This window comes from Syngnathoides biaculeatus, chromosome 9 (assembly GCF_019802595.1).
Source record: "Syngnathoides biaculeatus isolate LvHL_M chromosome 9, ASM1980259v1, whole genome shotgun sequence".
Classification (NCBI taxonomy): Eukaryota; Metazoa; Chordata; class Actinopteri; order Syngnathiformes; family Syngnathidae; genus Syngnathoides; species Syngnathoides biaculeatus.
Window position 1 is genome coordinate 23,474,785 of NC_084648.1, and position 13,045 is coordinate 23,487,829.

General features: G+C 43.0%; 1 protein-coding gene across 8 annotated transcripts in view; it reads left to right on the forward strand.

Moving 5' to 3' along the window:
• Positions 1-13,045, forward strand: part of tenm3 (teneurin transmembrane protein 3) — a 338,666-nt gene that overhangs the window by 73,439 nt on the left and 252,182 nt on the right. For 6 of the 8 annotated variants that reach the window (XM_061830594.1, XM_061830598.1, XM_061830595.1 and 3 more), the window contains exon 2: positions 12,758-12,919. The exons of 1 other annotated variant lie outside the window; for it this stretch is intronic. In XM_061830594.1, coding sequence (XP_061686578.1) covers positions 12,758-12,919 — 162 coding nt within the window. Of the gene's footprint in view, positions 1-12,757; positions 12,920-13,045 lie in introns of those variants that run through there. One more of the 8 variants, XM_061830601.1, reaches the window with a different exon arrangement.

The window sequence follows — 13,045 nt, forward strand, 5'->3', positions numbered from 1 at the left end:
TCCATTCTGTCTTTGTTGACCTAGAGAAAGCCTATGACAGAGTACCAAGAGAGGAACTGTAGTACTGCATGTGCAAGTCTGGTGTGGCAGAGAAATATGTAATTCCACAGGACATGTATGAGGACAGCAGAACAGCGGTGAGATGTGCCGTAGGTGTGTCAGAAGAATTTAAGGTGGAGGTGGGACTGCATCAGGGATCTGCCCTGAGCCGCTTCCTGTTTGTGGTAGTAATGGATTGGCTGACAGATGAGGTGAGACTGGATTCTCCTTGGACCGTGATATTCAACAGTGGAGGAACAATGAGAAAGATGGAGGCACGCACTGGAAAGGAGAGGAATGACTATTAGCCGAAGTAAACCAGAATATATGTGCGTGAATGAGAGGGGCGGTGAGGGAAGAGTAAAGCTCCAGGGAGAAGAGATAGCAAGGGTGGACGACTTCAAATACTTGGGGTCAACAATACAGAGCAATGGTGAGTGTGGTAAGGAAGTGAAGAAACGGGTCCAAGCAGGTTGGAACAGTTGGCGAAAGGTGTGTGGTCTTCAACGTGACAGAAGAGTCTCCGCTATGATGAAGGGTAAAGTCTATAAAACAGTGGTGAGGTCGGCCATGATGTACGGATTAGAGACGGTGGCACTGAAGAAACAAAAGGAAGCAGAACTTTAGGTAGCAGAAATGAAGATGTTGAGGTTCTCACTCGGAGTGATCAGGTTGGATAGGATTAGAAATGAGCTCATTAGAGGGACAGCCAAAGTTGGTTGTTTTGGAGACAAGGTTCGAGGTCCAGAGGCAAGAGAGGAAGTATATTGGTAGAAGGGTTCTGAGGATGGAGCGGCCAGGCAAAAGAGCGAGAGGGAGACCAAAGAAAAGGTTGATGAATGTAGTGAGAGAGGACATGAAGACTGTGTGTGTTAGTGAGGAAGATGGCTTAGATGGAAAAAGATGACACGCTGTGGCGACCCCTAATCGGGACAAGCCGAAAGGAAAAGAAGAAATGGAGTTTGAAAGAAGACAAAAACCAAAATCTTGAGGTAATTTTCTGCGTCTTTTAATTGTGATATGCAAAGCTGTTCTCACACACACACACACCACACACACACACACACACACAACACACACACACACACACACACACACACACACACACACACACAAAACGATGGCTTTGTTTGCAGGCTTCAATTTAAATTTACGCAGAAAAAGTAATGAAACGGATGAACTGAATGTTGAGTGGATAAAAAAAAGAAAAAGCATTCCCCTCGTTTAATGTGTTGGTGGGGTTAGGTAGAGGTAGCTCATGATTCTAAAAATTAAATTAGCTTCACTGTCAACAACTTTGTTCTTTCTGTCACAAAACACAGGGACTTGTCAGGCAATGGACAGGAATGTGAATCAACAACAGCTTCTGCAATGCTATTCTTACTCCTGACCCATTTGTTGGCTGTGAAATGTCATCTAACCAACAAACAGTATCCTGTATATGTATTCTTACCAATATGGACAGCTATGTCCCTGTACACATATACTGTTTACTGTTCACTGTATCACTACAAATGCATGTGATGCTTTGATGTCTTATCTGAAAACAGTTATGTGGATCAGAAAAAAAAGTTGAGTGGCTTTGTACAAATATAGATAGAGATGGCTCGAATAGAAAGGGTGATAGTTGCAGTCATGGCCTGAGGGTTTTGCACTTCGTAACTCATTCAATCCAATTGGCCTTGACAGCAGAGGAATTAGTTGGTAACAAATGAAACAATAGAGATGTCTTTTTGTGTCACAGCACGCACACGCATCTCTACTGAGTCGAGCTGATTGATTGTAGCTGCAGGCAAGAATGTACTTTGGATGAACAAGAGTACTTTCAGGTGGACTGTATTTTTTTAATGGTCTGACTGTATTTTCTGTTTTGTTTTGTTTTGTTTTTTGATAATAAAGCTAAATATATATATAAAAGTTCCCTAAAAATTCAAGTTTGTGGACTTCATTTGTCTAACATTGGTCTAAAGTGGTGTATTAATTTGATGTGCAGTGGGTGTTGGACTAACCTTTTATCTTTGGATGCCTGCTATAAATCACCCTGTGCATGTACAGTGAAGAAAATAAGTATTTGAACACTCTGCTATATTGCAAGTTCTTAAGTTAACGTAGAAATCATGTGGATGGGTCTGAAATTTTCATCGTAGGTGCATGTAAAAAGAAAAATCCAGAAATCACAATGTATAATTTTTTCAACAATTTCTTTGTTTGATACTGATGCAAATAAGTATTTAAACACCTGAGAAAACCAATGTAAATATTTGGTACAGTAGCCTTTGTTTGCAATTACAGAGGTCAAACATTTCCTGTAGTTGTTCACCAGTTTTGCACACACTGCAGGAGGGATTTTGGCCCACTCCTCCACACAGATCTAATCTAGATCAGACAGGTTTCTGAGCTGTCGAATGAGAAACACGGAGTTTCAGCTCCCTCCAAAGATTTTCTATTGGGTTGAGGTTTGGAGACTGGCTCAGCCATGCCAGAACCTTGATATGCTTCTTACAGAGCCACTTGTTGGTTTCCCAGGCTGTGTGCTTCAGGTCATCGTCATGTTGAAAGACCCAGCCACGACCCATCTTCACTGCTCTGACTGAGGGAAAGAGGTTGTTTCCCAAAATCGCGCAATACATAGCTGTACTTAATACAGTGCAGTTGTTCTGTCCCGTGTTCAGAAAAACACCCCCAAAGCATGATGCTACCACCCCCATGCTTCACAGTAGGGATGGTGTTCTTGGGATAGAACTCATCATTCGTCTTCCTCCAAACACGGCAATTATGACCAAAAACTTCCATTTTTGTCTAATATGACCATGAAACTTTCTCCCATGACTCCTCTGTATCATCCAAATGGTCATTGGCAAACTTAAGATGGGCATTTAGATGTGCTGGTTTAAGCAGGGGAACCTTCCGTGCCATATATGATTTCAAAACATGACGTCTTAGTGTATTGCCAACAGTCACCTTGGAAACGGTAGTCCCAGCTCTTTTCAGGTCACTGACCAAGTCCTGTCGTGTAGTCCTGGGCTGATTCTTCACCTTTCTAAGGATCATTGAGACCCCACGAGGTGATATCTTGCACAGGGCTCCACTCCGATTGAGATTGACTGTCATGTTTAACTTTTTCCATTTTCTAATGATTGCTCCAACAGTGGACCTTTTTCACCAAGATGCTTGGCAATGTCTCTGGAGCCCTTTCCAGCTGTGTGGTGCTGTACAATTTCGTCTCTGGTGTCTTTGGACAGCTCTTTGGTCTTGGCCATGTTACAGGTTTGAGTCTTACTGATTGTATGGGGTGGACAGGTGTCTCTATGCAGCTAACCTCACACAGGTGCATCTGATTCAGGACAATGCATGGAGTGGAAGTGGATTTTTAAAGTGGAGTAACAGGTCTTTGAGGGTTAGAATTGTAGCTGATAGACAGGTCTTCAAATACTTATTTGCAGCTGTATCACACAAACAAATCATTAAAGAAATCACACATTGTGATTTCTGGATTTTTCTTTTTCGACTATCTCTCTCTCAGTGGACCTGCACATATGATGAAAATTTCAGACCCCTTCATGATTTCTAAGTGGGAGATCTTGCAATATAGCAGGGTGTTCAATACCTTTTTTCTTCACTGTATACAGCTGTGCATGAGTGACCTTAATAAATCACTTTCCAGCAGTTACATCAGTGTTGTATGCTATTGTAGGACACTGATTACTGTGCACATAAACATGGGGAAGAGGTGGCATATCCTATCTTGAATCATTTGTCGTAGTCATGCCTTGCAGCAGTGACTTGAATCTGTGGCAGATGTCCTCTGTCCTCACAACCGCCTCATTGTCTATATTTAGTGTGACAAGTTAAATTTCTCACCTTGCTTTGTTAAATTTATTTGGAAGTAACCCATTTTGGCAAATATAATGCATCATGTAAAGTCAACTCTGGTTCATTCACCCTTGAGCCTAAATCTGTTCCTCATTTTTTTTTTTTGTTTAATTTGGACCAGAACCACCCGCAAAAAGTGAAACACTGTGAAGTAGCAGGGATGTGTGTTTATGTGGGTACCAGAATGTTTATATTTTCAAATAGGCTGCTCTCTCGAATCTTGTCTCCAAAACATCCAACTTTGGCTGTCCCTCTAATGAGCTCATTTCTAATATTGTCCACATTTAGTTGTACGTGCGGTCTTCCGCAAGCCTTAATCCATCGTAGATACTTCCTGAACTGTGTTTTAGGCTTTGGAAAATGAATCAACCGGGCCCCTTGTAACCTAGCAGGATATCTTTCATCAGAATTGCACGTTCCCCAATTTCATCTGAGCACCATATTGTTCGTAACATTAACTTTTCCAAGCGCACACGACCGATACCCAGCATTGCTCGTGGAACATGACGCCAAGAGTGGCGGGTCAAGCCAGGGGTTAAGACAATGGGGCTATCTGATTGGCTATTATGGTACGAGTGATTGACAGGTCGGAAAGATCCATATGGTGAGGTCTTGAAAGAGGCAGGCAGCGAGATTAACCACTTGACCGCAGCTGTCTCGTAGAAGAAGCTACTACAGCCACACAAACCACGACAGGGAATATCAACATGAAGACAAGTCAGAAGTCAGCCAGAAATTCTGGACAGAGGTGAAGACAGCGGTTTTGGAGTCGGCAAAGAGACTGGCTCTTACAATACATGTGATGGTTGGAATTCCAGAGCTACTGACCTCAAAACAATGATCACTTCTCGTTTCATTTCTAATGAGTGGGAATTAGTGTTAAATGTTTGGCAGATCAGTGCCCTTTACAAATGTACAAGGAGCAACTTATTGAAATTTTGACAGAGGGAATAGAGTAACAGTGCACACAGATCAGCTCCTCTCTCTCCGTACACAAGTGTTTTTGCGGGGTTGGGGGTGGGGTTGTATAGTCACTGTGTCTGTCTGTCTGTCTCAGTTGTACACTCACACGCCATTGCACACTTACTCCAAAGTGTTTCTCCTTGACATTTGCAGAATAATATTTTTTTACATAAATCCAACAATCGCAGAAATGCTATGCGATTGTGGCTTGTTCTGGATGCCTACACAATCCCCGAGCCCCATTCCTGCATGCATCTTATAGTGGAAGCGCCATTGTCGGAACAGAAGGAGGCAGAAGAGGGGAAAGCGTGTAGGTCTCTGAGCTAGATTTCCTACCCTCCCTTCCATCACTCTGACAAATGCACGGTTGCTGTACAGCAATCAGAATCAGCTTTAATGACCAAGTATGTAACAACACAATAGGAATTTGTCCCCGGCAGTCGGTGATGCCCCGGTACGACATTCATGTTGCGTACGGAGAAGAACAAACTAACAAGAACGAAGAACAATCGACATTCAATTAATAGGGAACAATTTCTTGTAAGAGTCACAGTTGTGCAAAGATGCAGTCTTCTCGCAACAAATTGTTCACTGTATCCATTTACTTTACACATCTACAAAAAGCGTGAATGAGTGCTGTGTCTTTGCTTTCGTGAAAACCTGGCTCAACGATAGCGCCTTAAATCGCATTATTCATCTAGGCTGGCTAACAAGCTACCGGGCAGAGAGAGCACTCGTTGAGGGAGGGAACACTCGTGGTGGGGGACTTTGTGTTTACATCACTGATTCCTGGTGCCATAACACTGCAGCGGTTTGTAAACACTGTTCAGTTGAGTTGATGATCGTCAAATGCCGGTCTTTTTACCTGCCTAGGGAGTTTACTGCTCCTCTGCTGGAAACCAATTACATCCCTCCCAGCTCAACTAATAACAGGAGAAAGACATTGTACAAACTTCACCAGGTCATCAGTGACCACCAGTCATCGCAGCCTGATTCCGTACTCATCCTGGCTGGGGATTTTTATCACACCAACCACAAGACCATGTTTCCAAAACTTTATGGACATCTTAATTTTCATACAAGAGGAGACCACAACTTGGACAATGTTTATACAACTCACAAAGGAGCCCACAAAGTGCCCCACCTCCCACACCTGGGAGCCTCTGATCACACTACTTTCAAGCTAATGCCTGCACACATACTACTTCTTAAGGTGACAAAGCCAGCCAAGAAGAAGATCCAGGTGTGGCTAGAGGGGTCATCAAAGGCACTCACAGACTGTTTTGCCACCACAGACTGGAGCACGTTCAAACACACATCCACCCACAACAATATCACAGACCTCCAGTAGTACACAAATACCATCACTGTCCACATGAGGAAGTGAAAGTCTCCAGAACCATCTCCACCAGGGCTAATAAGAAGTCATGGTTGACAAGAGAAGTCCACAGGCTCTTTAAGGCCCAGACAGCTAGCTTCAGAACTGGGGATGGGGTAAGCCTCAAGAAAGCTAGGGCTAACCTGTCATGTGGCATCAGAGAAGCTAAGAAGCACTAGACCAGGAGAATTTCCGAGCACTTCAGTGACAGCAGTGACACCAGGATTCTATGGCGTGGTATTGAGACCATCACAGACTACAAGCCCCCCCACCCATCCACCACTACAGAGAGACAACTCCTATTCTCAGCTAAATTACTTCTTTGCTTACTTTCAGGCAGACAACACCACCCCAGTACAGAAGGTGCCTCCCAACACTGCTGCTGTCTCCGGATAGCATGCAGAGAGCACTGAGAAAGACTAATGCAAGGAAGCCCTCAAAACTGGATGACATTCCTGGCCACATCTGAAAGACTATGCAGATGAGCTCTGAGATGTCTTCACAGGCATCTTCAACACCTCACTCGTTCCGACCAGCCTTAAAGCCACATCCATCATCCGAGTGTTAATGAAGCCATCTCCCTCCTGCTACAATGACTAGAAACCACCTGGTTTCACTCCCATCATTATGAAGTGCTTCGAGCAGCTAGACATGGGGGACATCAAAAACTCCCCCACCCACCACAACGCTGGACCCTTACCAGTTTGCATATCGGTCCAACTGCTCGACATATGATGCTATCTCCATTGTCCTCCACTTAGCCCTCACCCACCTGGAAACCAAAGACTGATCAGAATTTTGTTCATTGACTTCAGCTCAGCATTCAACACAATCTTTCCCCCAGCACCCCATCCCCAAACTAAACTGGATGGGACTCAACACCTTCTTGTGCAATTGGCAGTTGGACTGCCTGACGAGCAGACCCCAGCCAGTTAGGGTCAACAGCAACACCTCCACACCATCATGCTGAACACAGCCCCCCTCCAAGGATGTGTACTCAAACGTCTCCGCTTGACTCTGCTGAACCACTTCTGCGCACCCACATCTAACTCCAACTTCTCCATCATGTTTGAAGACAATGCAATTGTGGTGGGTCTCGTCAACAACAACGATGAGACAAGCTATAGGAGTGAGGTGAGCCACCTGGCAATGTGGTGCTATGACAACAATCTCCAGATAAACTTGGAGAAGACTAAGGAGATCATCGTAAACTTTGTAAGAGAGCATACCCAGCATCCCTGCAAACCATCAATGGTGCTGCAGAGAGGGGGTGAGCATCGCCAAATTCCAGGACCACTAACAATGGCTATAGTTCCTGCAGAAACTGAAAAGAGCAAGAGCACCGTCCCCCATCATGATCTTATTTTGGAGAGGGACGATCGAGAGTATCCTGTGGAGCGTCATCATGGTGTGTTACGGTGCCTGCCACAAGATCCTGCAACACACTGTGAGAGCAGCTGAGAAGACCATCGGTGTCTTTCTCCCATTCCTTCTGGACATTCATAATACCCACCTCACCTTTAAAGCCACCAGGATCACTAGTGAGCCCACACACCCATCCCAATGTCTCTTCAAATTAGTGCCATCAGGAAGGAAACTGCATTCTTTTCTGGCCCAAACCAGCAGGCTCAAATACTTCTTCCACCAGGCAGGCAGGATGCTCAAGTTCCTCTCTCCTTTCCTCCCATTGTTTTATCCCTGCCTTGCCCCCACCACCATTCACTCGAGACCATAAATTAAGATCATGCACAAACATACAGACAAACATATACTTTAAACAACGTATACACTTTACCCTTGCAGCAATGTGCACATTACCCAACTGATTATTCTGCTACACTGTTGATAAATTTGTATGATTTAATACACTGACCATAATACTCAACTGTATACATTGCCTCTCATAATGGTAATACCATTCCATCACATTCTGTGTTTCCTATCAAGATACAGATACGCCACGAAAAGGAATTTAATGTGCATGAAAATTTTAACTCACCATAACGCTAACACCTGAGGTTTTTTCTTTGCAATGAGATGGTCCCATCTGCGGGAGACAATGACACCCGAAATGTGTTGCTTATGGCCCCGTCACACCATGACGTTCTGGCCAGCATACTATAGCGTTTGAGGAAATGTTGGTAGTCGCCCATGGTCGCCAGGATAGCCCCAGAGTAGCGTTGTTTCCACGCCAGTGAATGTCAATGATCGCTGGGAATCGGCGTACAACGCCGGTCCGGAAAAAAAGTTTTCAACATGCACAAAAGTTCTCACGGAGACCAGTGTTCATCAACGTTTAATTTTAAATGCTGCTGAACGTTCAAGAACATCTGTGGAACGTTTTACTAAGGTTAACCAAGCGTTGCACGTGTTTGCCTATCCTTAGTCAGTCGTAACTCTAGCTTTACTTGGTTATTACTTAATCATTTGCTTTGCAGTGAACGACTCACTGTCAACCTGTCAACGCCCACCGAACAATCCCCTAGCGCACACAACGTGTAACCAAAGTGAAACGAACGTCTTTTGGTGTCCATTGAGCGTCATTCGAGCGTTTCCCGAACTTCCATGCATATGGGTATATAAACCGATGCTTTGTAAAAGCAAGGTCCATTTAATATTAAGCTACAGTAGCGAGCACCTACTATGGAAGATCCAGAAAGCAGCAGTTCGTTTTCGCGGAAAAACTCCACCAGACTATCCTCAACAGCCCGGTCCAGGATCTTGCAATGGTTTCTCTGCCTCTTTTGTCTCTTTGTTGGACCGTCCTCACTGGAGTTTGCAAGGTGTTTAGGGTCCCCAGGGGGTGTCACATGGTGCGTGACTTCGCAGACATGCTCTTCCTCCTGCTGTTGTTTTTCCTCCAAACATATTGCTCGTGATGAAAGAGGCTTAGCTTTCTTACTAGCAGCGTTAGTTGCTGAAGTCTGAACCCCAACATTTTTTCTTCTCAGCGGCATGATGCTCACTGTTCAAACTCACGACAACAGCTGAAGTGACTATGAACTTTCCAACGTTTTAGTGCCGGTTCCACTGTAAAAATTCCACTCCAGCAAAACGCTTTTCTGTCATTTTTCACCCATTGGTCACACGCTCAACACACTCGTCTTACGTTGACAAATCGCTCGTTGCGCCCCAATGACGCGTTTACGCATACTTTTCGTGCGTTAGACACACTTTAAGTCATGCGTTAGACACACGTTAATCACACGCCACATGTCATCCGCGTTTGAGACCGCTGAAAAATAGATTGAAATGTTCAGAGGACGTTGACCAGAACGTCATGGTGTGGCGGAGCCTTTATGGCCAGTTCATTACATTGTTTTATTTTGGTTGCTGTCACTCCAGAAAACTCCACTCAGATAAGATGTTGGAAATGGAAACAGGGTTTTCAGTGCTTTGGTGGCGATCTCCGGGTATTCTGCCATGACTTTAATCCAGAACATGGGCAGAGTTGTTGTCTCAAAAATACCCTTAAAGCCACCGTCATTTGCTATCTCCAGCAATTAATCTTGTTGCAGAGACATGCTGGATTCACCTCGTTTGTTGATAAATGGGTCACGGATCCATCCCTTGGCAGTTTCTGGGTCCTTTTTGGTTGGGATGTACCGCTCGAAGTCTTTTAATAGCAAAGACGGGCGATCGTGCACCAGCTGGGAGAATGAATGTGCTCCTGGTGGCGACTTCTTTTCTGAGAAAAATCTTTGCAGGGGCTCTCGTAATTCAAACACTCTTGCGCCCGATTTCCCTCTGGATAACTTCTTATTTCCATGTATAAGAGAAAGCCGTCTGTACTCCATATCTAAAAAGCTCCTCAAAAAGTCTAAAGTTAAGGGCGTGTGCTTTGTTGTTGTTAATAACTTTCTTTTTTTTGGAAGTTGTAGGCTCTTCTTTTGTCTCTTCACTCAACATTCGAAAAGAAACTTTCCAAAGATGTGGTTTTTTTACCCATTTTGCTGGGTTGTGGGGGGAAATTTTGGCATTGAAGTGACCAAGATGTAACCAAGAGAATAAGGTCATTTTTCAAAATAAAACATTGTTCAGACTTGGTTAATGAATACAACGGAACTAATTGATTATTTCTTCGGCGGCCCGCTACCACAGACCGGTACTGGTCAGTGGCTCGGAGGATGGGTACCACTGATATAAGCAACAATGTACATATTTTAGACAGACCAGTTTATTTATATTGTATTCATTTATTTTTAACTGTTAAGTCTATTATAGCACCGCAGTTCTGAGAGGAATACTATTTCATGTAGTACGTCATGTTTGTATCACACATCTGACAATAAAATTAGTTGAACTTAAAGTCTTTTTTAAAACTGCATCCCAAATTACTTAATATTATTGGATTTTGACTGCCTTGACAATGTTTTCCATCGCTCAGTAAAAGTACCAGCTGCACACAGTAATATTTTGTATTCTACTCTCACTGGCAATAGTCTGACAAAAAAGGAACACAATGTCTAGGGGTACATGTAAAACTCCGGTCAGGTTAGCAAACACTGTACAGTGAGAGGTACACAACTTGGAGGTCACCGTCAGCCCTCTGGCAAAAGTTGGCCAGTCACTCAGAATACAATGAGCAAGTATCTTAGAGAGAAAGAGAGTGTGTGAGAGAGAAAGAGCAAGAGAGTGAGAGAGTGAGAGGAAGGGAGAATGTCTGGTCTTTTCACATAGTATTCTATAGAATGATATCTTTGAAGACCTGTCACGACTCTTGTGACAACCAACAGCACAACAGGACTCTGGCATTGTGAAAAATCTGCTCCGGTTCAGCGACTCCCTTACTGCCGAGCATCTTTGTTTGACCGACAATCCATCGATCTTTTCTGGTCTTTTCAGCCGGTATTGTATCGAATGATATCTTTGAAGAACTGTCTTGTCGATTGTGAAAACCAACAACACAACAGGTTTCGGGGAATTTAAAAAATCTGCTCTGGTTCAACGACTCCCGCACTGCCGAATATTGCCAATACTCGAACTTGAAAAAATGTCAGCTGTTTATTTTTTTGGTCATGTTGGTACTCAAGATGTAATGGATGAAAATCCAGTTGATTGAGTGGTTTTCACAACCCTCATCTTTAAAATTGTGGAATAATGGTTCAAATCCGGATTTGGTTAGATGACTTCTCCTTGGTCAATTTGGCCATTTGGTTGATAGCGATTGAAGGTTTGTGAACGTAGTGCCCTCTTCAACACACTGACAGCTGGTTTCCGATTTTTCAAGATGTCGGCTTTATAATAGGAGCTTGTCTTACATGATGGACTTGCCCTATTTTGAAATCTCCATAGTCATTACAGTATTTATATATTGTAACAAATATTCAAAGATTTTTAGCAGGGTCCAAACCCTCTGAAGTGGACTGGCATCATTTAGCTTGTTATACCATAAAGTACATTTTTCTGTTTGTTTTTGTGCTGAGTCGCTGGCTAACATACAATGAGGGGTATCAGTTGTCACCAATGGGCGACACCATTTTGTACTGATGAGCCAATGACCAATTAGCCCAGCATGCATTCGTCACATGATACATATTGTAGTACCAATGGCTTGTAGGTGGATTTTACTCAATTTTTCATTGTAGCACTTTTTTGTTGTTGTAGTGTAATTTTTAGGGTGCTTCATCCAATTAAAATAATAATGTGATTTTTCGGTGTTTATCAAACCTTATATTTACCACTCTCAAAAATAATTTATTACAGTGTATACCAAGCAATAGGCACCACTTTCACCTCTGCCTGGCCAGCGAGGTGACCCCTCCATGTGGAGAGACTCCATACATGCCCTCCTATTCAATACCTCTCACCACTTTTTACCTTCCTCCAACCACCACACAATGAAGCAAAGTGCTCTTACCTTTTAACAAGCATGAAGAAGTTACAGGAATCATTGTCAACATTTTTAGATTAAAATCACTCACTCATTCAGCTTTATTGCAGTCATTCACAATGCTTTTGACCTCATGATTCTCATTTGCTGACATTCACTGTGAGCTGCAAGGTCTTACATGAACAGGTGTGAGGTGTTCCTTATCAAATCCTATCAGTGTAACCAAACACAGCTGAACTACTGTGAAGGCGTAGAACCATCTTAAAAATGAGCAGAAGAAATGGACAACACCAAGTTCAATATGAATATGAAATAAGAATATATGAAGGTGTCACAGCAAAAGATCTGAATACTTATGGCTATGTGATATTTCAGTTTTTCTTTTTTAATAATTCTGAAAAAAAATACTTTTTTCCCCCAGTAAGGGGTGATGTGTGTACATTGAGGAAAACATAAACTTACATGCTACAATATAACAAAGAGTGGAAAAATTTCAGGGGTCTGAATACCTTCCGAACCCATATACAACATACTAAAACGTCAACTGTTTAGTTGCTCCACATCAACAACACAAATCCCAGTAAAAATCTTTTTTGTTGTTGTTGTTGCTCATGTCATTATTCATGGAATTCCTCATTTTCATTTTCATTTGGGCTTTTTCTTTTTCATAGGTTTCCCCATGCCCTCTCACCCCTCTCCATCATCCGTCATTGACCGAACACATTCAGCCAGTCACCATGACAACAAAGTGTTAAGTGACACGGCTGAACCAGAAGAAAAGCAGGCGGAGCGAGTGGATAATACTGTAGAATTATGCTTTCCTGTAAACCATGGTAATTAACTTATTGTTTTTTTTTTCCCACAAACATGATAGAGGCTTCTTCTGTGTTGTTTCATGATCTGAAATGAAACATTGCTGCATAATTGCAATGCTCTTTAATTATTTACTTTCACTGTCA